Source organism: Platalea leucorodia (genome assembly GCF_965183815.1).
Source record: "Platalea leucorodia genome assembly, chromosome: 19".
Classification (NCBI taxonomy): domain Eukaryota; kingdom Metazoa; phylum Chordata; class Aves; order Pelecaniformes; family Threskiornithidae; genus Platalea; species Platalea leucorodia.
In genome coordinates this window covers 1,250,459-1,274,271 of record NC_138841.1, presented here as the reverse complement: position 1 = coordinate 1,274,271, position 23,813 = coordinate 1,250,459, and the positions used below count along the sequence as shown (strand labels likewise).

General features: G+C 62.3%; 1 protein-coding gene across 1 annotated transcript; it reads right to left on the bottom strand.

Moving 5' to 3' along the window:
- Positions 1 to 3,881: 3,881 nt before the first annotated feature.
- Positions 3,882 to 20,764, bottom strand: MDFI (MyoD family inhibitor; the record flags this gene model as incomplete). Its single annotated transcript, XM_082330369.1, has 4 exons — positions 3,882 to 4,269; positions 4,693 to 4,947; positions 8,885 to 9,079; positions 20,695 to 20,764. The coding sequence occupies 4 exons, from the start codon at positions 20,762 to 20,764 to the stop codon at positions 4,013 to 4,015; spliced, it is 777 nt and encodes a 258-aa protein (XP_082186495.1). The 3' UTR covers positions 3,882 to 4,012.
- Positions 20,765 to 23,813: the final 3,049 nt, after the last annotated feature.

Sequence of the window (23,813 nt, the reverse complement as noted above, 5' to 3'; positions counted from 1 at the left end):
CCTGTCCCTTCGACTGCAGGGAATTGGAAGGGACGGGCAGGGTTGCACCGGGCTGGGAGCGCGGGGCAAGAGCAGGAGCGGGAGCGGGAGCAGGGGACTGCACCGGTGGTGAGGAGGAGGAGGAGGAGACGGCTTCGTGGGCCTCCTTGCTGGAGTGCTCCCCAGTCCGCCGTGTGAACTGGGAGGAAACAGGATGAAGAAAGTATTTGGAGTGGAAAATAAAAAATCCTCTCTCTTGCTTTATTGATTGTGATTGTGGACAGAAATAGCTCGGGCTGTTGAAAGCAGTTCCCCACCGAAGGAGCAGAGGCACGTCCCAGCTGCTCAGACGCAGGGCTCAGACCATAGAGCATCCTCCTGCTGCCCGCAGCACATGGGGACAGAGGGTGCCCAGAAGCCTCAGGGCCATGGGGCGAGCCAGCCCCGAAGCAGGAGGGTTTCCCACCTGCCTGCCACGGCTCCTGCATAGTTTCCAAGCCTGGTGGTGTACATCTCGCTATACGCTGGCTGCATCTCTAGACATGCTCAGCATGGGAGCCCAGCAGCACAGACGCGGCCCTGGCAGTCTATTAGCAATCAGACAATCAGCTCCCACCATTGACAGACCCCATGCCCCATCCATAACGAATCGCCAGCAGAGAGCATCGGCCGAGCAGCAGCGATGCACTGCCCATCCCGGGGAGGCAGACGTGTGTCGCTCCGGGGGGACCTGGCCACTAAGCTGCTTTAACAGCAACAACGGAGCAACGCTGATTTAGGCAACTGGACCATTTAATGTATTTTAACCGGCTTCATTGAATTGTTTCACTTAAGACACCAAGCGAGGGGCCAGGGAAGGAGGGCAGCCGAGCCCAGGGTGCCCAGCATGGCCCAGCCTGTGGGGCCAGCAGCCACATGGGCACGGGGCTACAGCTCCGGGCTCTGAGAGCTGTAAAAACCAAGTGCTGGCAGGAGAGTAATTAGTTAAAACCGAGCACATCTGTTGTTAATTAATTCCCAGGCAGGAGGGTTTAACTCTTGCCTTCCCCAGTGGTTTGCAAAGTGGCTGGCCAGCATCAGCTTGCATCCAGAGGAAGGCTTGAACTTTGCTTTTCGAATCCTTTCCAGGAACTCGAGTTGTTGTGGTCTGTCATTCCCTGCTCTGGTCCATCATTCCCACATCCCAGAGCCATCCCTCTGATTTTCAGGAGCGCCGGGATGTGAGCAGAGCAGCCAGCACTGCTCAGGGCAGCGAATGTGCCCCAGGCTTGGGGTAGGGGCTGAAAAACTCTGGCTTTGCCCCTGCCAGCGTCCAGCCCCAAGGAGCTGGTGGAGAAGGTGGGACTTCTCCGAGGGCAGCTTTGCAGAGCATCACTCTGCAGGGCTGAGCTGCACTTTTGGTAGCCCTGCACCGGCAACTGCTATTTTATTTGTATTTTTGAAGGCAGCCATCGCTAAAGTACATCCGTAGGCGTGGATATCACATACATTCAGCAGTACATCATGCGCTGCGAAGAGCCCGGCTCTGCTCCCCACCTCCCCGCTCTGCTTTGCCGGTGAGTTTCAAGCCGCAGCGGGTGGACAGAGCTGCTGCGAGGGGACCTGGTCCCTTGGGAGCAGCGTTCACAGGGCATCTGATGCAGAAGCAAAATGGGGGAGAGGTGAGGGGGAGCACGCCAGGACACAAGCACGCACGGCACGGCCAGCCTGCAGGGCCCTCCCGCGCGGGGGGAATCTGTTCCCCATTAAGCGACTCCGGCAGCGCTCGTTACCCCGGCTTGCGGGGAGAGCAGCTCTGCCAGCTCCAACCTCCCTAATTAGCACCACAAGTGAGGCCAGGCTGGGGAAGGCCAGCGCCTCCGTCTCTCCTTGCCAAGGATGCAAAGGGTTTGGAGCAGAGCCCCAGCCAGGGCCCATGGAAAAGCTTCCACCAACCCTGCGAGCGCTGGCTGGGGCCCCGGTCCCGTCCGTCCCAGGGTGGGCAGCGATGTGCATCCCCTGCCCGGCTCCCTGCTCCGGGGCACAGCTGGGGCAGCTGTGAGGGCTGAAAGCCCCGATCCACTGCCCCAAGCCCTCCCCGCCACGCATGGGCTGGGGGAAGGCTGCCCGTACCATCCTCTTCCCCTCCATGCACTTGCACTGTACCCGGTTCTGACCGCCTTTAACTCACCACTAAAAATAGGTTTCACGGCTGAGCGGCAGCACTGGAGGGCAGACAGCCCAGATCCCAAACCAGCCTGTGTCGCCGTGACCAACTGACCCATTTGGCCTCGGTTTTTAAGTATTTTTCCCTCCTCGTTCAACTTCAGCCCAGGCAGCAGCCTTGCCGAGACGGCTGAGCCCCCCAAGGGGCAGCGAGACTCGGGGGGGGGGGGGGCTGTGGTCCCTTACCTGCATGGCACAGCATGGCACGGCATGGCACGGCACGGCACGGCAGGGTCGGTGGTCCCACGGCAGGGGTGGCAGGCAGTGGGCAGCAGCAGGAGCGCCCAGGCCACCCGAAATCAGAGGGCTGCCAGCTCCCACAGCCTCACGCCAACCCTGGGCAGCCTGTGCCCACCCCAGCCCTGCAGCCGGGCACTTGCACCATTTATGCTCTCCTTTAGGGAAGTCGTGGCCCCGGGACAGACAGAAGTTCTCTGCTGGGGTCCCACTGCAGGGCAGAGCCCCGGGAGGAGCAGGGGACGGTGGTGCAACGGGACCAGGGTTTGTCCCACGGCTGCAGGAGCGTGGCAGGGAGCCAGCGCCAGCCTGCGGGACACCAGGACCGCGACCCATTCCCCAGAGCGAAGGACAGGGAGTCCTCTCGCATCTCCCCTCCCGGCACAAGGACCAAAGCAGGAGCACCCTGGGGCTGCCACTGAGCCATCCCATGCCCCCAAGGTCAGAGGAGCCCCGCGGCCTCTGCGCCAGCCCCCCGGCCCCGTGCCTGCGGCTGCGAGCAGGATGGGGGGTGCAGGCACAGGGATGGGGGACGTGGTGCGGCTGCTAGCGGCTCTCCCCTGGGAGCGCCCTGCGGAGCATGCGATGCAGCAGCTGTCGGTCAGAAATGAAGACAGACCTTTATTTACAGTAACAAACCAAAGGGACAAAAAAAATAAAATACCGTGACACTTCCCTCCCCTTCTCCCCAGCCCTTCAATGGGGCATTTTCCAACCCCCCCAGCCACGAGCCCTGTCCCCGGGGTGGCGGGATGCGGCCAACGACTGCTGGGGGTCATTTGGCACCAACCACGCCACCCTGCCCCACCGCCCCCCCGCGACACACGCGGGGTCCGTCACAGCTTGGCACGGCTCCGGGCTCTCCCCAGCCGGGACGGCTGCCCTGGCCCCTGGCTGCAGCCCCGCTGCGGGGACCGGCGAAGGAAAAGCTTCTCGGTCAGCGCAGCAGGGAGGGGAGCCGGCTGTGTGTATTGCACTTGGCTGCCGATCTCAGCACCGAGGAGGGGCTGGCAGGATGCGTCCCACAGCACGGGACCTCGCAGCCTGGCTAAAGGCTTCGGCACCTCCCGGTGCCCGGTGGGCTCCCGGCGGGGAGCAAGGCTCTGTACTGCACACAGCCCTGGAGGTGTCCGGGGCGGGAGGGTGCTCTGTGCCACCCCCGTGTAAACCAGAGCGCTGTCCTGGGGCAGCCCCGGCGCTGGCAGCGGCTGTCCCCAACGCAGGGACCCCGGGGTGGCACCTGCGGCTCTGCGGGGCACGGGGCGGGTGCTCCTGCTCTCGGCTCAGGTGGCAGGAGGCTCCCGTGATCCTCGGCAAACCAGCCTGGTGCAGGGAAGAGGTAGAGCGTGACGGGATGGCGGCTGTCCCCGGAGCCCCCGCGGCCCTACGGATTCACCCTTCCCCAGGCAGGACCGAGCCTGGCTCACCGGCTCCGAGGATGAGGTTTGCAATGGGGGGATATCGCTCTCCTCCTTCGCCAGGCTCCGTCTTTTGGCGTTTCACACTGGCTCAGGGACCGGCTGGACCCTTGGCTGCTGTGGGAGAGCCTGGGGGGGACCCGCTCCTGGTCCCCCCGGCCGAGCGCAGCCCCTCAGGAGGAGAAGCAGAGCCCGCAGCACTCCATGCAGATCTCCAGGCAGTCGGCCGACTCGCAGCAGGCGTCGATGATGCCGCAGTCCATGTCGCAGGGCAGGTCGCAGTCCGCGCACTCGCCCGAGTTGCAGCAGCAGCAGCAGATGCAGGAGTCCTCGGAGGTGCAGGAGCCGCAGGTGGCACAGTCCAGCACGATGTTGCAGAGGGTCAGGAACTCGCAGAAGAGGCAGGAGAGGATGCAGTGGACGCAGCAGTCTGCGGAGGAATGGCCAGAGAGTGGCAGGGAGGGGGACGCTGGCACCCACAGCCAGGCTGGGTGACGCAGTGCCTGACGGATGGATGCTCAGCCCCGAAAGGGTGGAAATCCTCCCTTGGGAATTAATGGAAGGGATGGGAAGAGGGGCTGGGAGCCAAGTACTGCTCCTGGGGCCTCCCTCAATGCCTGGGGACTGACCCTGCTGCTTGGGACATGCCCAGACCCCAAGAAAGACCAATTTTGGAGGACATGAGATGAGCCTGCTCAGCACCCACCCTGCAGAAGGCTCCCAGCAGGGGAGCTCGGCTGGCACCCAGATCCGGGGGTCCCGGTGGGCTGGAAGGATGCTACACGGGAGACCCCAAGGGATGTGGGGTTGGAGGAGTGGCTGGAAAAGGACCCGCCCCGGGGAGAGCCAGTACCTTCTTGCGCCTCAATAGGGATGTGGGAAGAGGCCGACTTGGAGCTGCCCTTGCTCTTCTTGCTGCTCTGGCTGTTGATGGAGTGGTGCGACTGCAGCTTTCGGTGGGGCTTCTGGGTGCTGGGGAGGGGGCGGAAGACCCCGTTCCCCGCCTCCCCGTTGGCACCGCCTGGATCCGGCCCCCGCCCGGCTCCGTTCTGCAGCAGCTGGGTGCAGGGGCTGGGGGGCTGCAGGGCTGCTCGCACCTGGGGCTGGCCTGGGGGGAGAGCAGCGCGTTACCCCACCGGCCCCCGAGCCCCCTGCAGCGCTCCGCCGGGCGAGAAACTCGTGCCCGGTCCCCTGCCACCGCACGGGAGCCTGGTCCCCAGGTGGACACGGGGCGGCCTCGTGGGTGGGGTGAAGTGATGCTAACAGATGCATGGTCCAAGAGGATGGAGGTGGAAAAGGAGCTGCAGAAGGGACAGCTGGAGGGAAGGAGGTAGGCTCCAGGGAGAGGAGGGGATGAAAAAAGAGCAAGAAATAAAGACTTGTCGTGAAGGACATGCTGCAACTGCCAAAACTCAGCAGACGACCTGGAGGAGGAGGTCCCCCGGGGTCCCAGCACTGCTGGCACGGGCAGGAGGGATGAAGCCACCGAGTCCAACCAGAGTGGATGCAGAGACGCGCTCGCCTCGTGCCGAGTGGGGAAGAGAAGAGCCTGTGGCTGCTTCCAGCTGAGAGCCACCGTTCCACGAGCCACTGTCCCACGAGCCCAGGCCACGGCGCTGCCAGAGGGAGCTCCAGGCCACCCCCATCGCCCTCCATAAAGCCAGAAAAGATGAAGGGCCACCGGAGAGCCGGGCTGCTCATCTCCCCAGGACCGCGCGAATTGGCTGCTTAATTAAAGGGCTCCCCAGCCTCTGGCTGAACTTTTCTGCAGGAGGAGGAAAATAAATATCTGCTCTGTCTGCGCCTCCCTCCAGCCCTTGCGCGCTGCGGCCGTGAGAGAGGCCGGCGGCCCCGCGCCCCGCCGGGATGCTGCCGCAGCCAGCGGCGCGGCTCAGCCCTTCGCTCCTGCCCGGCACCGCGTCCCCACACCGTCCTTCTGTGGTGGGGGAGAGGACTGGGAACCCAGCACAAGGAAGGGGGGCTGGAGCATCCATCCCCCGCCACAGCAACACCAATAAAAGCCACAAATAAAATCCTGCCTGATGGTGCTTTGGCCAAACTTTGATTTTCCTCTCCCATGGCAGTAAACAAGGGATGATTCAGGCGAGAGGCTCGAGGGCAAAGGCACCTCCAGCCGCCGGGGAACAGGAGCTGCTTTCTGTGTGGGGTGGCCATGGGGAGGCCGACACGGCGGAGGGGGCACAGACCGTCTCTGTCCTGCACCCGCCCTCGCCAGCACAAAAAATAGGTGGAGGTTAAAAAAACACAAGTGCAGGGACCCAGTGCCCGGCTCAGCCCGACTGAGCGGGGCTCAGACCGCGGAGGAAACTGAACCGGGTGCTCGGGTGAAACGCTGCGTCTCTGACGCGCGCTGGGAAGGGAACTCAGAATAACCGGAGCTGAGCGGGAAGAGCGGGCTGGAAGCAGGAGGGGTGGGAGAAGGGCAGAAAGGCAAAATGGAAAACAGGTCTTGGACAAAATGGGATATGTAACCCCCTCAAAAAAAAACTCCTGGGGAGAGCTGGCTTCACGTGCACCCTTCTCCAGTGCCCATCACTGCCTGCGCCCGAGTGCGTGCACCGAGCTGGAGGGTGACCGCGGTGCCCCAGGGCTGCCCAGAGCCACGGCGGGCAGGGGCCGAGCCTGCAGGGACCCGCGCAGCCCGGCCCGGCCCGGCAGCGTCCGACGGCAGCAAATACTCTGCAGCTTTGAGTGCTGGGTTTCTCCGGAGGTTTGCAGCAGCATGCAACGCGCTCACTTTGGCGTTCTCCATTTCGCTGCATTCCTCAGATTAAACTGTTTGTAAATCAAAATCACGCTCCGGCTCCAGCGAGTGGCAGGGAGAGGCAGCCAGTAATCCCCCCCTCCACGTTAGGAAAAATAGCTTCCATTTTTTAGGAGAGCCTTCAACTCACAGGGGCCCAAAGCTCTTCTAAAACAGACATCTTCAACCCGAGGCTTAGGTGGAGCAGCCCACCCAACAGCCCCCCCCCCCATCCATCCACCAGCACCAGGGTGGGAAACCAGGGTTTTGGGGGAAAAAGCGCCTGCCTTCGCCTCTTCAACGACCAAACCCCTCCTGGATGTTCAGTTTGTGTTTCACACCCGTGACGATGCTCACCGGCACAGCCGCGGTGCTGGCTCAGCTCAGGTTCGCCATGGCGGCATCGTCGGGGCTCGGCGGACAGATGCCCAGACCGCAGTGGTCCTGGCCCCGCTGTGACCCCCCAGCCACCGGCTCTGCCAAAAGTCGTCTTCCCGAGCCGCTACCAGGGCTTGCACAAACTGGCACGTCGTGGCCGCCTGAGCGGAGTCTGCTCCTCTTGCCTGAAACTCAACACCCAGAGCCCCGAACCCACAATCCCCGCTTCGGCTGCTCCCCAACTGCCAGAAGACTGGCTAAGAACCAGGGCAGGCTTCGGCAGCAGCGCTGAGCCTCGGGGGAGCTGAGCCCGGCAATGCTGGCGAAGGACACGACCCTACACTCGACAGCCCCTTGCTGCCCGGTGCCTCCTGACCTTGCATGTGCCAGACTGGCACGAAAATGCCACCGTCACCCTAACTGTGCACCCAGGTACTGTCGAAGGGGGGGATTTGCCCCCCACAAGCAATGGTGACCCCCCCCATTACAGCAGCGGGAGGATGCACTGCGAGGAGCGGGCTGCACAGCAAGGGATGCCGGAGGCGATGCTCCACAGGGAGCTGAACCTCATTTCCCAGGGAGGAGAGGGGAAGGGGGGGTTCCCTGCAGCCAGCACCCAGGCAAGCCCAGATGCGGGCGGCCATGTTCCTCCCAGCCTCGGGGCCGTGGGGCGGCTGCCCGGGGGGTGGGCTGGGGAGGGGGCTGCGCGGGGCCGCGCCATGCAGGGTGCAGCAGGCTGCAGCGTGACTCAGAGGTGCAGAATGTCTGTGGGCAGCCGGCCCAGCTCCCAGATGCTTTGCAAGGGCTCGAGCTCTGGTTGAGGAAACGTGCGCTCTCCTCGCTCCACGTACGCCGTCAGGAGCGCCCGGAGTTCGCCGTCCCCTCCCCTCCCCGCCTGCCCACTCCTCGAAGTCTGCAAGCTTGTTCCCACCCTCCCTCTCCCCGTTGGGAAGCATCCATCCACTTTACGCCCCTTGGAAGGGAAAGCTGCACGCTCGCATCCAACAAAAGGGGAACGGCTGTGTGCGTAAGGGGCAGCCTGGGAGCAAAACCCTCGGATCCAGGCTGGGGGCCAGGGAAAGGACGGACGGCGGGGCTCCGGGAGAGCCTGGCCCCCGGTCTCCCACGTCTGCCAGCTCTGCCCTCCTGCCCCTGCAATGGGAAATGGAGCAAGGGCACCCCGGCCCCCACCTCTGCTCCTACCTCACCCCGGTATTTCTCACGGTGGGGGGACCGGCAGGGCTGCAGCAGCAGAAATGGGGAGGTGCTGCTTGGCTTCACCACTGCCTCCAGCAAAACCAGATCCTCAGTGCACACAGCCCGTCCCGTCCCCTGCTCGTTCAGGCTTTGCACCAGCCTCACCCTTGCCCTGGACAGGCCAAGGCAAGAGCTGTCCCAAGGGGAGGCATCTCCCTTTGCTCCAGCAAACGGCTGCTGCACTCCCCTCCTGTGGCTGTGACCACAGAGCCCGCTCTGCCGGGGGCTCTCCCCTCTCCCGCTGTGGCTTTGGGGGATGCTCCATCCAGCAGCCAGCTCCTTCCCGCAGGGGCCAGTCCCTCTTCCCACCACGGCATCCCAGCAGGACCCCAACACAACCGGGAGCTCCTCCAGCCGCCCACCCTCCTCCTGCTCTGCCTCCAGCTGCTCCCAAGGACGAGGGCAGCAAGAGGCATCGCGGCGCTGCTGGATGCCGCCCTTCACTTTCCCCGGCTCCCAGTGACTCAGCTCGGTTAAAGCCTTTTGCTTTGATGTGGGGAAGAGCAGAGCGAGGAGGAGACGGCTTCCCACCACAGCTGCCCACCTTTTTAATGAGCCCTGTTACTGATGAGACAGCAGCGGCCCGAAGCATGGGCACCCGGCGGTGTCCGGAGCTGCACATGCCGCTGCGGAGGGAAACACTCACATGTCACAGCTCCGGGAGCGCCTGCGAGCTCGGCCCGGGGGCCCTTCGTCAGGACTTTTCGGGACTCGTCATCTTCCAGGGGTTTCTCCTTCTTCGGTGCTGCGGGACTGGCAGGGGAGTGGGTGGGCGGCCGGGGCTCTGCCGAGGGTGCCGCTGGCGTCTGCCTCGGTGAAGGGTGCGAGGTCTCACCCGCCTCTGCAAGAGAAACGGGGTTGGAGCTGAGCACCCTGGGGTGCACCGTGCCGCGGGCAGAGACCCCAGTCACCCAACCCCACAGCAACCCGCAGCACATCCCCAGCCGCTGCAAACGGCACGGGTCGGTGTTTTGGGACTCTGATTTCGGGCATGAGCCAAATCCAGCTGCCCCTGTTGCTTCTGCGGCCCTGAGTACACAGTGGGGGGAGAGCTGGAGCACTGCGAGGGATTTGGGGCTGCTGGGGATGGGCATCGGGGCTGGCCACTCTGCAGCCGCTCACCCCGCTGCAACGCCAGCGGTTCGGCAGCACCCTCCCAAAAACCTTCCCGAGCTCCCGCATTCCTTCTGTAAAAAGCCAGGGGATCTGGTTACACTCAGCGGTTCAAGCTGGATTTTTTCATCCCCCTTCCCATGAAAGGGCCACTGTCTTCCCTGCGGGAGCCAGCTGCCACCTCCCCTCGCGTTCCTGCTTGCTCTGGGACAGGAGCAGCCCCTGCAAGACCTCCTCGATGGGGCAAGCAAAACCCAAAATGAGAGCCGCGTTATTCCCTGTGGGGATAAACCCCAGTGCCACACACCCCCTCGCAGAAACCCAGCGAGGAGAAGGCATAACCACCTCCCGCAGAGCCAGCACTGCGGGCTGGGGGCCGGCTTCCCCCCACGGCGGGGGGTCCGGGGGGCTGCGGGTGCCTGGGGGGGCTGCAGGGTGCTCGGTGCGATGCTACGCTCCCCCACCCACCGCGAGCCCCCTTCTTGCCGCTCCATCCCTCTCCCCAGGACCCGGAATAGCAACTGCTTGCACAACAGGGGCTGGACCGCACTTTATATAAAACTAAATTATAGCTTGGGCAAAGGGAGGGAGACCAGAGACCCATAATTTCCCTGGCTATAACAAGAGGTCCTACACACAGGCAGGCAAGGGCGGGTGGGGGGAAGAGAGACCTTGGACGCTTCATTATACTCAATATAACAAGAGGTCCTACAAGCAGGGGCCGGGGAGGAAGGCAGGCAGACCTCACGCGTATAATTATAGGGACTGTAACAAGAGGCCCTACAAGGGAGGCAGAGGGCCCATCCGCACCCCGGGGTCGGCAGGAGCCTGGACGTGCTGCAACCAGCCTGGAGCGATGCTCACTCGGCTCCCAGCCCCACTGCGCCCCACATGCTCCTCCACCTGCCTCAGTTTCCCCACAGGACCGTCCGCTCCACTCTCCGCAGGATGCTGCTCCAGCCCGGGGCACGGAGCTCCTGCGACAGGGGGTTTGCTGGGAAGGACAGCTCATCCCGACGCAGAGCCCTGCTCGTGGCTCTCCTGCAGGATGCTCCCGCAGGCAGGGTGATTTGGGGGCTCAACAAGCGAAATTCAGCAGCTCCAGCTGAATTTTGCACAGCAACGTTGGCTCCAAATCCCAAATGAAGTGGGAGCATGCAGGCCCCAGAAAGGAGAAAACTCATTCCCATGCCCCTGTGAAAGCCCAGGGCAAAACAGAGAGAAGAGAGCAGGCTGTCATCTACCTATAGGTATTTGCGCACAGGCGTGGTGTATAGGTGAATAATAACCACATGTTGCTGCATCCACGTCCTCTGTCATGTCCCAACCTGGACCAGCCTGAGTCAGACCTGCAGCGTTTAGTCAGTGCCTGATCTAAAGCCTGTTAAAGCCAGAGCTGAAAGGCCCATGACTGAGGAGCTCTGGACGAAGCCCTGAGTCAGAGGCGCCCGCTCCAGAGCGCAGAGGGTGCAGCTCCCATGCGGTTCCCAGGAAGGGATCCGAGCCGTCGGGCACCGGCGTAGCTGGGCAGCGGCTCCGGTTTCTGCTATGAGATGCCCAGAGTGTGCTCAAGGCTTAAAAATCACCAGCCAAGACTTTGGGGTTGCCCAGAGCAGCCCCAGCATCACCAGGTCCCCTGCCCTGCTCTCACCCCCGAGGTCAGTGCTCCCCTCTGCAGCAAGTGATTTACACTGGGAAAAAGAGCTGGAAAATCAGGTGCTGCAGCGGGAGAAGGGCTGGCAGCTGCTCTGTGCACAGGGGGAGCTCCAGCTGCCCCTGCCTCTGCCATGGCCACCCTGCGCTGCCTCCATCACATCCCTTGCCCCCGCCGTGCCCGCTCCCGAGGGGCTGGGGACAGGGACGGTCTGTTTAGACCCTGAGCTCTGGGACAAAGCAGCGGCACTGGGCCGTATGGACGGCGAGAGTGCTGGTCTGCCAGCGACGGAGACAAGGCTCGTTTTTGCCATGTCCACTTCACCCATATAATTACCCTGCACAACAAGAGGTCTCACACACAACCGCAGCCATGCAGGGAGGAAGACGGCAATTAAATTAACTCCCACTGGAACAAGCTGGCCAGAAGAGAGACAAACATAGTCAGGAAAGAAATTTGGGTAAGCTGGTCCTTCCCTGCTTTATACAGCATCGCTTCCCTGTTGCTGCACGTCCGCGGGGAGCGTACGGATGGCGCTGACCCCCAGGTGCATGGCATCCCCTGGGAATGGGATGGAGAAGGGCTGTGTCTGCCCCCGTGGTCGCAGCCTGACCCCGGGGCAGGGCTGGGGCAGCCGGACACGCGTGGGCTCAGCACAAACCCTGCAGGCCCCTGCCCCACAGCCCCCTGCCCGCGCTGCCGGTTTGCTGGGGCTGGGCACCTCCCAGGCACCTTCCGACCCACCGGGAAATGCAGTGGGAATGCACAGGGAAATGCTCGTGCGCTGGGCATGCACGAGCACTGCAGCTCCCAAACAAGCCTGGCAAAATGCACCCAAGGAAGAGGCATCACCCCTCATGGCACAGGGAGAGATGGACAGACGGACGCCCCGCACTGGCAGAGCCGCTGGGGCACAGGCTCATGCTGCAGCTGCCCGGCTCCCCCTCCTCTTTAAACACCCCCGCAGGGGTGCTCAGGCTGCTCGGCCTGGCACTGCTGGGCACCTCCTGCAGACCAGGACGGGCACCCGCACGCACGTGCGGCTCCGCAGGGGTCCCGTGCAGAAGATAACCCCTCGCCCCTTGGCTGCGTGCCCTCATCGCTCCTCCAAACACTCGCCTTGGGGCACAAATCCCCCGGAGAGGGTTTGCTGCTCCCCAAACCACTAAAGCTGAGCAGAGAGGGTGAGCAGGTAAAGAGGCATGGGGAGAAGCAGCTCTGTCCCCCCATCACTGGGGTCTGGCAGGGGTCCTCCGCAAGGTGAGGCCACCCCGGGGGTGCCCTGTCCCTGCTGCCACCAGGGCAGGGACTGGCTCCTTCCCTCCCTTGCTATTGCCAGGACAAGACCAGGCTCAACCTAAATCTCCCAGGTTTAAAAGCAACCACAAGCCCGGGCAAAACGCAGACAAAGCCCTAAGGAGAGCCAGCCCTCGGGATGGGACCTCCATCCCCCTCCCCGCCTGCCCCCCGCAGCAGCTGCACCCCCAGCCCCTTCCCGGCCAGGGCAAACGCTCATCGCGTGGCGGAGAAACAGCCTGGGATGAGTCCAGGCCTCCGCTCCCCCATTCTGCACCACCTTTTGTAAAATACAAGGGAGAAATGACAGTACCGTGGCACAGGGAGAGCGGCTCACATGTTTTGCTTATGAGAACAGAGATAATAAGGCATTTAAAAATAATAAGCCAGGCTTCAGTAAATCACAGCGCTGCCGTAAGGTACAACAGATTAGAAAGCCGATAGACGTGGAGCTGCTTTCTTTGCCTCCTGGTTGCCAAGCCCGGGAGATGTACACAGGTCAGGTTTTCTGACTGTTCTCCCCATTTACAAAGTCCAAATCCACCCATCGTAAAAGCCCCAAGACATCCCTGAGCTCCAAAGTCCACCAAGCACTGCGAGATTTGAGAAAAAAGGAGGGAGGAGAGGAAAGATAGAAAGAAGCCATAAGGTTTCATCAGCTTTAACCGAGTATCTTGTAATACTCCTGCGAAGTCAAACGTATAAAACGTCCCTCCGGGAGCCCTGGCTGTGGGAAGGACCCACTTTGCATCACCGGTGTCTGCAGGAGCTTCTGGGGCAAGCACCAGACGTTGTCCTGATTAGGGGAAAAAGCGTTTGTGCTTTGGGTGGGAGGCGTGCTTAATTCCCGATGAGCTTGCAGGACTGAGCTGACCCATCCCCGAAAAGCTGGCCAAACAAAAGGCAAGAGCAGCGTCAGCAGCTGGGGAGAGCGCCCGGCCGCGCCGAGCGGGACGGGGCAGAGCGGCTCCGGCAGCACAAACAGGAGCGGCGCCGCAGGCAGCACGGCCACAGCATCTCACGGCTCGCAGGGACCTGCGGGTTTCCTTCTCTGCAGCTGCTGTGGTGCCCAGGCCCCCAGCTGGGAAGGCACGGAGGATGTGGGAAGAGGCAAAGCTGGAGCCACACTTCTGGGTCAAAGCCACCCAGGTTGTCCCACGGCTCCTGCTCAGCTTTCCTGAGCTGTAGCGTAACACAAGAGATGATCTGCCTGGCTGCTCGGGATCTCCGATTTATCTGCCCCTCTTCTATCCAAGTGCCTTTGGCTCAAGAGGAAGAAATCTGGTGGCGGGAGGTGGATGGACACCCCACCAGCGTGGCACCTACCCGTCACCGCTGCCCCACACGCGGCTGCAGGCCAGCGACGGGCAGCACGGGAGGGAAAAACGCCTCCAACACCGAGCAGCTAAAGACAGGCTTGGACCAGGGAGCTCAGAAGCAACCCTGCCTCTTTCGCAGGCGGCGTGCTTGGATTTAGGCGGTGTCGTACCCGTTGCAAAAGGGAGGGCGAAGGGTCTCGACACATCTGGATCCACATCTGAGCTCCTCCGGACCTGAAGAGCACCCAAACCTAACGCCGTGGGGCGCGACTCCTGCCGACGTGGAGCTGCTCAGGAGAGCCTCCCGTCCCCCTTCTCTCTCCCGTTAATCCCTCAGGAATGGCTGCTCAGGGACAAGATAATGTTGGATGGAGACACAAACAGAGACAGTCTAGCGAGGCATTTGCCATTAACAACACGCTACCTTGCAGCAGTATTTAGTTTGGGAGCTTTCTAATCTGTTTTATGCAGATAAAATGAGTGTGTAATCTCTCTCGGTTTCCCCACACAGGCTGCCTGGCCCAATCAGGTGCCTGTCTGACCTATTCAAGGGATATTTTAGAGCTTGATTAAGTGGTTTCAAGTGCAGAAGAGACGGCACTGAAGCAAATCCTTCCAATCCCACGAGCCAGGCTGGAGGAGAGGAAAGCAAAATTCTGGTTTGAAAGTTTGCTCAACTGGGAAAAATCCAAATGGCTTATTTACATTCAGTCTGAAATTAATGCACTGAAGCATTTTCAGGTTCTATGATATTAAGGGAAAGGAAAAGGAGGGCGGGAGGGGCAGGAGCAGAAATGCCCAGAGCTCCTGAGCGCGCCCGGGACGCATCCAGCACAGCTTTGCTCCCCTCCCGGAAAGCGTCTGCCCCGGCGCCTCGCTGCTCACCTGGGCAATGCTTCGGATAAACAGTTCGCTTCTGGGACAATGAGCAATCCGGTCAAAACCATACTGGTTTCTATGAAAAGTTACTTCCTAAATGCAAAAAAGCAAAACAAAGCAAAAAAACCCACAAAACCCCAAATAGCTTGCCAGCCTGGGAGTTGTTATTATTTGTTATTTATAGCCGTTGGGTGGGTAGGAAGGGAGGAATTTCGGGCCGGCCAGGCGGGCCAGGGCCAGCGTCTCTCCAGGCCATCCGCGTTCTGCGTTCAACCTCGGCTGAAAGCTCCTCCGGCGACAAAACCCCAACTCCAGGTTTGAGGTGCAGACCCGGTGCCAAGGTGTCCCTACTAATCCCATCACCCAAAGGTCCTCGCTGACCCAACGGCCTCCTGCAAAGGAGGCACAAAGCAACGCTCATGGAAGAATTGCTCCTACCTGAGAGCGAGGACGCCGGGGCGGTGGGGATCAGCCTCAAGAAGGGGTTTCAGGGAGGATAAGAAATAAAATCACTGCAAGAAGCATGCGCCTCTGTCACGGCAGCAATGCTGAGGAGCTATTCCTTACGCAGTAAGAATATATTTAACGTACATATATTAAGGCAGCATTCAGGACTGCAGCTGCAGGTGCAAGGGAAGAAGCAATCTCTAAGCCTAAACCAGAGACAAGGGACAACGCAACTTGCCCCAGGACACAAAGCAGACCCAGCAGGACCAGGTTTCTGCTTCCAGCTCCAGCCCATCTCCCGGCGTCAGGCCTGGGCTCTGCCTAAACCAAAGAGCAACGTATAACATCCCAAACGTGCCGCGGGGCCAAGGAGTGGAGAAAAATGATGGGGAAAAACAAAGGGCCAAAGACCCAGCCTGGGGCTGAGTCAACTTCCCTTGAGTTTGAGGAGCACGGTGGCGGCTCGGCGCTCCCCGGTGCAGGCTAACCCCCGTGCTGGCCAGAGGGATGCGAAACCCCCGTGCCACGGGGGCCTGGCACGGAGGAAGGATGCAGGAGGAGATCCTGCGACATCTCGGGTGTCCTTAAGGACAAGCAATTACCCTTGAAGCCTGGAAAGCGGCTAACGCGATGCCTATCGGATCCAAGGAGATTCTGGGAATTACAGAGCAAGGAGCCACATGGCTGTGCTGGGGAAAATTATGGAGAGTCTAATTAAGGACCATGCCAGTACAGTAATTGCGTAACCTTACGGGGTCAAACCAGCACAGGTTCTGCCAGGGAAAATTTGTGTCTTTCTAACCTGCTAAGAGTCCTTAAAAAAAGTTAATTGAAGAGCAGATAAATGTGAGCTGGTGGACATCATTATTAACAAGCATAATAATTTGCACTTATACAGCACCTTTCATCCTGAGATCTACCCAGCGTACAGTTTTAAGCCAGTGCCCATCATGCATTACCCGATCTCCATGTTTTTATATTAGCCCAGCCGCAGCTCCAAGCTGCTGTGAACAGAACCGTATCACTGCTCGGCCCGGCGGGGAAACTGAGGCACGTAAAAGGGATTTGCCCAGAGCAACATCCTACGGAGATGGAGCCCAAAACCTGGCAGTCCTGGTGCTCAACTTCCCACTGGCGTGCACGCTCGCTAGGTTGGGGTTCCTCCTAAGCGCAGACCCCAAAGCAGCTTTGGAGGAGCTGCGGCGTGGCCCGACGGGGCCGGGGCGAGGTGAAAAGCAGCTCTTCTGCAAAGGTCGGGGCACGGCTTGCGGGGCAGCAGCATGCCTGCTCGCTGAAGGAAGGCGGCGAGGCCGGCCAACGATGAAGCCATTCGGGTGGAGCAAGTAATTGCTCTGGAGTCAGCGAGTCGACCTGCTTCCTCGCGATGCGAAGGCACAGCCGCTGCGGGGGACGCGCCGCGCCAGCAGCCCAGCCCTGGCACCGAAAGCAGCCAAACCGGGTGAGCACCATCCTGCCCGGGGCACGGCCGCCCGCACCAGGGGAAGGAGCCGGCACTGGGAGCCTCCTGTGCACCCATGGGGAGCACCCCAAAAAAAGGATGGGACTGGGGTGAAAGCGCTTCCCGAAGGTACAGCCCGCTCCCTGATCTGCCCTGTCGCAGAGCCGGGGACGCACCTGTGGAAAGACAGCGGGACGGCACCGGAGCGAGGCGGGGGACCTTCCCCCCCAGGTCAAATATCAAGTTCAACGGGGCTGTCAAAGCCCACCTGAAGGTCAAATGGAGATGGGCAAAAGCGTGCCTGCACGCGGCTGCAGTGGGCAAAGCCTGAAGATTGGGATTCGGGGAAAAAAAGACCCGTTACCCGATCCCTGCTGCTCTGCAATAGCTCACTTCCAGCAGCACAGCCCGAGCGCAGCACCGGGGGGGACGCGGGAAGGGGCTGCTGGCACCGGGAAGGACCAACGTGGCTCCATCCCACGCCAAACCCGCAGCCCCGGGGGGCTCCCGGTGCCCGTCCCGCAGGAGGCCGCACCGGGCACGGCCCAAGCGAGGCGGAGCTCTGGGAAAAATCAGGAAAACTACAGCAAACACCCGGAGGACAGCTTGGGTTTCTGCAACTAATAGACTCGAGCAGGCGCTTTCCAAGGAAATTCAATAAGGAGCTGGGGCGGGAGCGGGACGCCGGGGTGGCAAGCGGCACAGCCCCGAAGGGCCTGCTTTGTTTTGCTCAAAACCAGCAACATTTGAAAAAAGCCAGAAATCTGCCTTTTTTTTTTTTTTTGGAGTTTTGTTGTTGTTGTTTAAAGAAAAGAAAAAAATGAAGCATTTTCATGAGCAGATGAAAAACTTTGAAAGAAACCCAGAAATGAATCTTTTGGTGCAAAAAGTCTTTATCTGGGGGGAAAAAAATAATAATTTTTGCTTATTTTAGGGCTTTTTTTTTTCCCCTGCTCCTTTGCACTTACAGGATGTCTGTGTGCAACCTGCAACTAGTTTCACTAAAACCAGTGCTAAGACAAGCAAAGACCCTTTTATTTTGACCTTGGAGGGGGTTGCCTTTGTTTCTGCCCCCCTCCCAGGGCAGGACAGAGTCCCAGTAATGGGTGCCCGAGGGATGGTGGCACCGACTCCTGCCCAGTCTCCCCAGCTCGGGGCATCCGTGGGTGCTCAGGACCCCAAGCGGGGTGGCAGCACCCTCGTGCAGGCAGCCGGACCCCGGTACTTTGGGCGAGCGGAGCAGAGCCACTCGCAGCTCTGCAGGCTGCGTTGTTGGGGCTGCAGCACACAACAGCTTTCTGCCTGCTGTCGCACCTCGGGGCAAACTCCTTGGGAACAGGCAGAAAGAATTAAAGGAAAAAAAGCGCGTGTGCGTGAGCGTCCCGGCTCCAAGCAAAGAGCCGCCGAGCTGCCAGCGCCTGCGGCCAAGCCGGGACGCAGACACGGGCCACAGAGACGGCGAGGGGACACGGAGGGGGACGCGGCGGTGGCCCCACGCAGCAGATGTCCTGCTGGGAAGGGAAAGAAGGGAGGTGGGAGTGAGCAGAGTCGAACCCGAGGGAAAGGTTTTTCTTCTGGAGATGGATTTGCCTCAAGCATCTTTATATGGGTTTGCTTCCCACAAGGAAAGCCCCCTCCCGCCATCCCTGTTCCCCCTCCTCTTCCTCCCCATGAAGGTAAGGAAGGACAAAAATAATCTCATCAGCCAAAGGGCTTTCTGTTTTTCTCCTGTTTTCTGCTAATTCCTCAGGAAAAAAAAATACACCCCAGGTACTCCACACAGGCAGACAATTGCCTCTTCTCTCCGAGGCTCCTCTGCAAACTACCTGTGGCTATTTCAAGGGTTTGGTCTGCAACGTGCCCGTCCCTCCCGGGCAGGAGGAGGCTGCGATGGCACCGGGCCCATCTCCAGAGATGCCAAGGAACAAACTCTGGGAAAAGGGCTTCGTCTCAGGCTGGGAAACAGGACCAAGCACGGCAATGCCAACCCGACCCTGCCCACGACACACTAATGTGAGCCAAACCACTCGGGCACCTCAGCTTCCCCGTTTATTTCACAGGCTTCAGCATTACCAAATTATCTGGTCTAATTTGCAAAGCATAGGAAAGGGAGTCGAGCAAAAATTCCCAGGCTCCGTGGTGCGTGACAGAGCCCCTGGACGCGGCCCAAGCGATAATGGCTCTGCACCGAAACGTCACGAGGCCAAACGAGCACAGAAGACAAAACCGGACCCTGTCCATTCATTGCTCACCAAAAAAACAAAAAGAAAGAAAGAAAGAAAAGTTTTGTGAGCAAGAATTCAAAGCTCAAGACGTGCAACCAGAAAGCTGCTCTCTGAGACAGGACGGGGGAGTCTCTCAGCATGAAATTTGGCCCCTGGAGCCTGGGCAGATGGAAATTGAGGGTGTCTTGGAGACCCCTTTGCCCCCCCGGCTTTGCACGCTGCAAAAGGGGGGTCTAAAGGAGGCGAATTTGGTCCAGCTCTGCTCGGGTTCGCCCACCCCGGGTCCACGCTCCCCTCCAGGAGGAGCTGGGGAAGAGGAGGGTGGGTTTGGGGCTGGTTTGGGATGGAGGCGACACCCCTCCACCATGGGCATCCCACATCAGGCGCTCACGGATGCCCCCGGGCTCCCAGACGCTGCCCCCCTCGGCCGGGTCCCACCGCTCCTGCTCAGGACACCAGTACCACCGGGAGGCTGAACCATGCTCTACCTACACACCGCTCCTGCGTGGCCAGCGGCCAGGAACACAGAAAAGCTGGAAGGCCTTTTTTTTCCAACGCATTTAACTGACTTCTAAACTACTTTTTAAAACAACCCACACTCATTCTTACAGGAGCTGGTGCACAGCGCTCCCCCAACCCAGGCTGGTGGCAAGTTCCCATGTAAAAGCTTTTTTGCACTAGGTCCATGCATTAACAGTTTACTGTTTCCCACCTGGAGAGGAAAGCAAATGGAAGAAAATCCAGAGAAATAAGCTCCGCACAGCCCCTGCAGCTGCCTCGGCCCCGGGACACGGCTGCAGCACAAAGCAGCGTAAGAGTTCAGCCGGGAAGCGGAGCCTGCAGCATCCAGCTGGAAAAGCAGGGGGAAGAGAACAAGAGGATGTATTCTCCGAAACCTGGGCCCAGCCGTGCTCCGGGCCAAAGCCAACACGGGGAGAGATCCAGCTGTGCTAAGCTCGGTCTCTGTGCATCACCGTGCCCGGCGCTCCCGCGGCACAGCTCCTGCCCGCTCAGCCTCCCGCCTGGCAGCCGCGTTCGGAGCACGCAGGGAGCCGGTCCCGGGGTGGATTTGGCCCCTTTTGTGTCTGCTCTGACAGCGTACGTACACATCGGGGTGTTCCACCTCTCGCCGTCAGCTTCCTGCTCCGGCATGTTTTTTCTCACATCGGGACTTTTAATGCGGTTTCCGCACGTGAACCTTGGCAGGGCCCGACCACCGCGGGACACCGGCACGGGTCCCCGCGCCCGGGCAGAGCCGCCACACCGCCTGGGCAACTCCAGGGGCTCAGTTTTGCCCCACAGAGAAAGCGAGGATCCCCAAAACTTTTCCATCCGCTTCTCCACGGCCTGATCCTGCCCCCCGCATCCCGCCCAAGCACCCCAGGGCGTCCCCGCGGGGTGGGGAAGGGGCCCCGCCGCCCCCCGCCCCGGCCCTCGGGGGGCTTTCAACCCCTCCAGCTTGCGCCGGCCCCGCACCCCGCTGCCGCCGCGCTTGGCCGAGCCGCAGCAACCGCTGCCGAGTTCGCGCTGCCACCTCCCGCGGGCCGCGGGCAGCCGCTGCGCCCGCCCCGCGCCCGCCCCGCACCCGCTCGGCTGTGCACAGCCCCGCACGCGCCCTCGGGCACCCCCCGGCCCCGCACACACACGGAACCACGCACCCCCCCCAGCCGAGCACGCACCGAGCCCCCCCCGGCATCCACCCCCCGGCCCCGCACACACGCACACGCCACCACGCACCCCCAGCCGTGCACTCACACACACGCACGCACCCCTCTGCTGCCCACCCACACCTCCCCAGCCACGCACACACGCTCCGCGCCACCCGCTCCATGCACACGCACCGTCTCCAGCGATGCACCCCCCGCGGGGCACCCCCCAGCCGGGCACCCCCCCCCACCCAAACACCCCCCAGCCGGGCACCCCCCACCCACCCAAACACCCCCCGGCCATGCACCCCCCACCCACACGGGCACCCCCGGAGCTGCGCACCCCCGGAGCCGCGCACCCCCCCCGGCACCCCCTCACCCCCCAGCCGGGCGCCCCCCGGCAGCCGCCCCCCGGTACCTGGCGGCGGGACCGGCTCGGCTCGGCGGGGCTCCGGGCGGCTCGGCCGGTGGCTGCCGGCCTGGGACATCGGAGAGGGGCGCGGCGGCCGCGGCGGGGAGAGCGGGCTGACTGCGGGCCACTGCGGGCCACTGCGGGCCGCCCCGGCCCCGGCCCCGGCCCCGGCCCGGCGCCGCGCTCACCTGGGGCCCCGGCGGCCGCCGCGCCTCGGCTCAGCCCCGCGCCCGCCCCCGCCGCGCATCCCCGGCCCCGCCGCCAGCAGCGCCGGCAGCGCCCACCGCCCGCCGCCCGGCCCCGCCGCTCCGGCGACCTATAACGAGCCGGTCGGGGCCGCGGGGCTGGGGCTGGGCTTGGTTGGTGGTGGTTTTTTTTTTTTTTTTTCCCTCCCAATTCCTTAAAAAAAAACTTTAAAAAAAGGCTGCGAGCACAAACAAACACCGCGGGGCGGGAGGGGAGGAAAAGTTTCTGTCGGGGGATGGAGCAGAGCCGGGGAGGGGAGAGGCGCAGGGCAGGCAGGGGTTGCTTGGCTCCCAGGGCCAGCCTCGGGACTGCCGTGTCGCAGCTTTGCTGCGCTTTGGGCTCAGCGTTGGCTTTCGCCCCCCAAAGCCTGGGGGGGCAGTGGGGATCAGTGGGCCTGCGAAACTCCCCCCGCCCTGCGGCAAAGCCGTGTGCGGGACCCTGGGGTGGGCGCTCCAGCCGGGCCGCTCCGCACCCGGGCGGGGAAGCAAAGAGGGTGCTTCTGTCCTGACTCTGCTGGCACCTCCTCAGGAGAGCCTCTGCCTCCCCACCCCTCCCTGCCTCAGTTTCCCCAACTGGTAAATGAGGTTCGGCTCCTTGGGGCGATGCCGGGAGGTGCCGGGATCAGAGGTGACGGCATCGCTGCCATCATCAGCCCCGAGAGCGACGGCGTGAAACCGAGGTTTCAAGCAGTAGCAGCGCTTCCCCAGTGGGCCAGCCCGGGGTTCGCCGCGTTTGCTCGGCGCTGTGTCCCTGCAGGGCCCCCACGAGGATTCGTCCTCGTGCAGACCGTCATGTAGGACCCGGCGGGACATTTTCAAAGTGTTTTTTTTATAACGCTGCTGTGTTTTCCTGCCTTTAAAAAGCCCAGCATTGCAAAGTGTACAAAAAGAGGCTGCAGTTGCTCCGGGACTCGGCTGGAGCCACGCGGCCGCCAGCGTGAGCCTGGAGCTGAACCAGCCTGCGGCACGGGGCCGGGGGCCACCGCTTCCCGGACACGCCGGGGCTCTGGGCGACAGCTCCATTTTGCAATCCAGAGCTACGGCTCCGGGTTCCCAGAGCAGGGCTGAATCCGCAGGACAGCCCCGGTGACGCCCCAGGTCCCGCTTCTTTCCTGCCTGCTGCTGCCGTAACCCTGCTGCCGTCGGGTCTCTCCTGCGCGGTGGTGCCGCATTTACTGTGGCGAGGGATAAGGGGAAGGCGCGGAGCCGTCACCGCCGCGGCCACACGTAAAGGACGTGGGTCGGGAGGGGGAAACGAGGCAGCCTGGGGCGCGCAGCGGGACTGGAGGGACCCGGCGTGCTCAGGGTCTTTCTGAAAGCTCCAGCCCGAAGCCAGGGAGATGGAGAGGGTCGTGCAAGACCTCAAGAATCGGTCTGTTTTCAAGCCGACTTGTCACTATGGTTTGTGCCTTTTAGATAATCCTTCCAGGAGGAGCATTCCCGCCTGCACCCTACAGCGGCCCTAAAATCCTGCTGCTGGAGCCGCGTCCTCCCGAGAGCCAGCCAGCACCATCCTGCCCACGCCGCTGTGCCGGGCGCTGCCCATCACGGTTCTGCTTGGCAGGGTGGGAAAACAGGGACCCCGACAGGGACAGAGCCCCGAGTGCTCCCTGCCTGGGCAGCAGTGGGTGCATGGGGCGCAGCGGGGGAGCGCAGCGAGGGGCGCAGCACCATGCAGGGCCACGCACCCCCTTTCCCAGCTGCAGCGCTCCTGCCGCGGAGAGCCTTTCTCTGCGCATTGCTGTTACCGAGGGCGAAGCACCGCCTGACACCGTGACGCCCCGTCCCCGGGGGGCCACCGCGGCGCAGGTCACCCCGCCAGGAGCCAGTGGCTGGGTCACTTCCTTCACCTGACGCGGCTCCGCTGGCCGCAGCCCCAGCAGCACCCAGCCAGCTTTCCACAAGGGTTCATTACAGCAGCGCCCAAGCGCGGAGCCGGCCGTGCTGGTGACGGCGAGCGGGGCCGCGGGGTGTGCCGGCATCGCCGGCCTCTGAGGCAGTGTCTGTGAGTCACACCGGGAACACGCCAGCCCCACGCGCTGCTGCCGCGCATTCCTCCCTGTTTACCTGCTCAGACACCCGTGAGCCAGGCCCCGCCGGGGCAGGCGCACCCGCGCTCCTCCCGGGCGGCCCCGAGGGACGTGGCCCCACTGGACAAAGGTGCTTGACGCAAGGAAGACCGAGCAGGCCTGGGATTGCCTTGGACCTGGGGGGAAGGAGCAGGGCGGCTGCCCGGGCGGGTGATGCTCTGCCTGGGGGAGGACGGAGCCGAGAACCCGGGTGCCACGTGCTCGGCTCTGGCCGTGAGGCCGCGCAGCCGGCTGGGGATTAGCAGCACTTTTCCTCTGTGCTGACAGCTTGGCCTGATAACCCACAAAAAAAAAATTAAAGAGTGCTTGGGAAGCTGAGTCACAACTTTGGTGGCCCAGGATCTCCCCGCTGCGCAGCCCTGGCCTTGGAGGGGGAAAGGGGCTCCCCACGGCGGCTGCAGGGGTGCCCGGGCTGGTAGCCACCTGGGCTGGTAGCCACCCGGGCATGGCGGGAGCTGCGCCACGCAGGACAGTGCTTTGCGGGGGTTTGGGTGCCGATGAGCAGCAGGGCTTCACCCGCAGCACCACGGGGGCCATGGTGCTGCCTGCCCTGTGGCCGCCCCGCTGAGCATCCTGCGCCCCGAGCGGGGACACCCCTGGCCTCAGAGGCACAGCACCGCTCCCCCTCCGAATGAAAGGGATTACACCGAAGCCAAAGGCAGGATCCAACCTTGCGAAGTAAGTCTGCGCCCTCCTTTCTTTCGCCACCCATATCCCTTTGCTGTAAGGCAAAATGCTTCCCCCGTACCTGCTCCCGGTGCCCCAGGGCTCTGCCCCCTCCCTGCCGGCC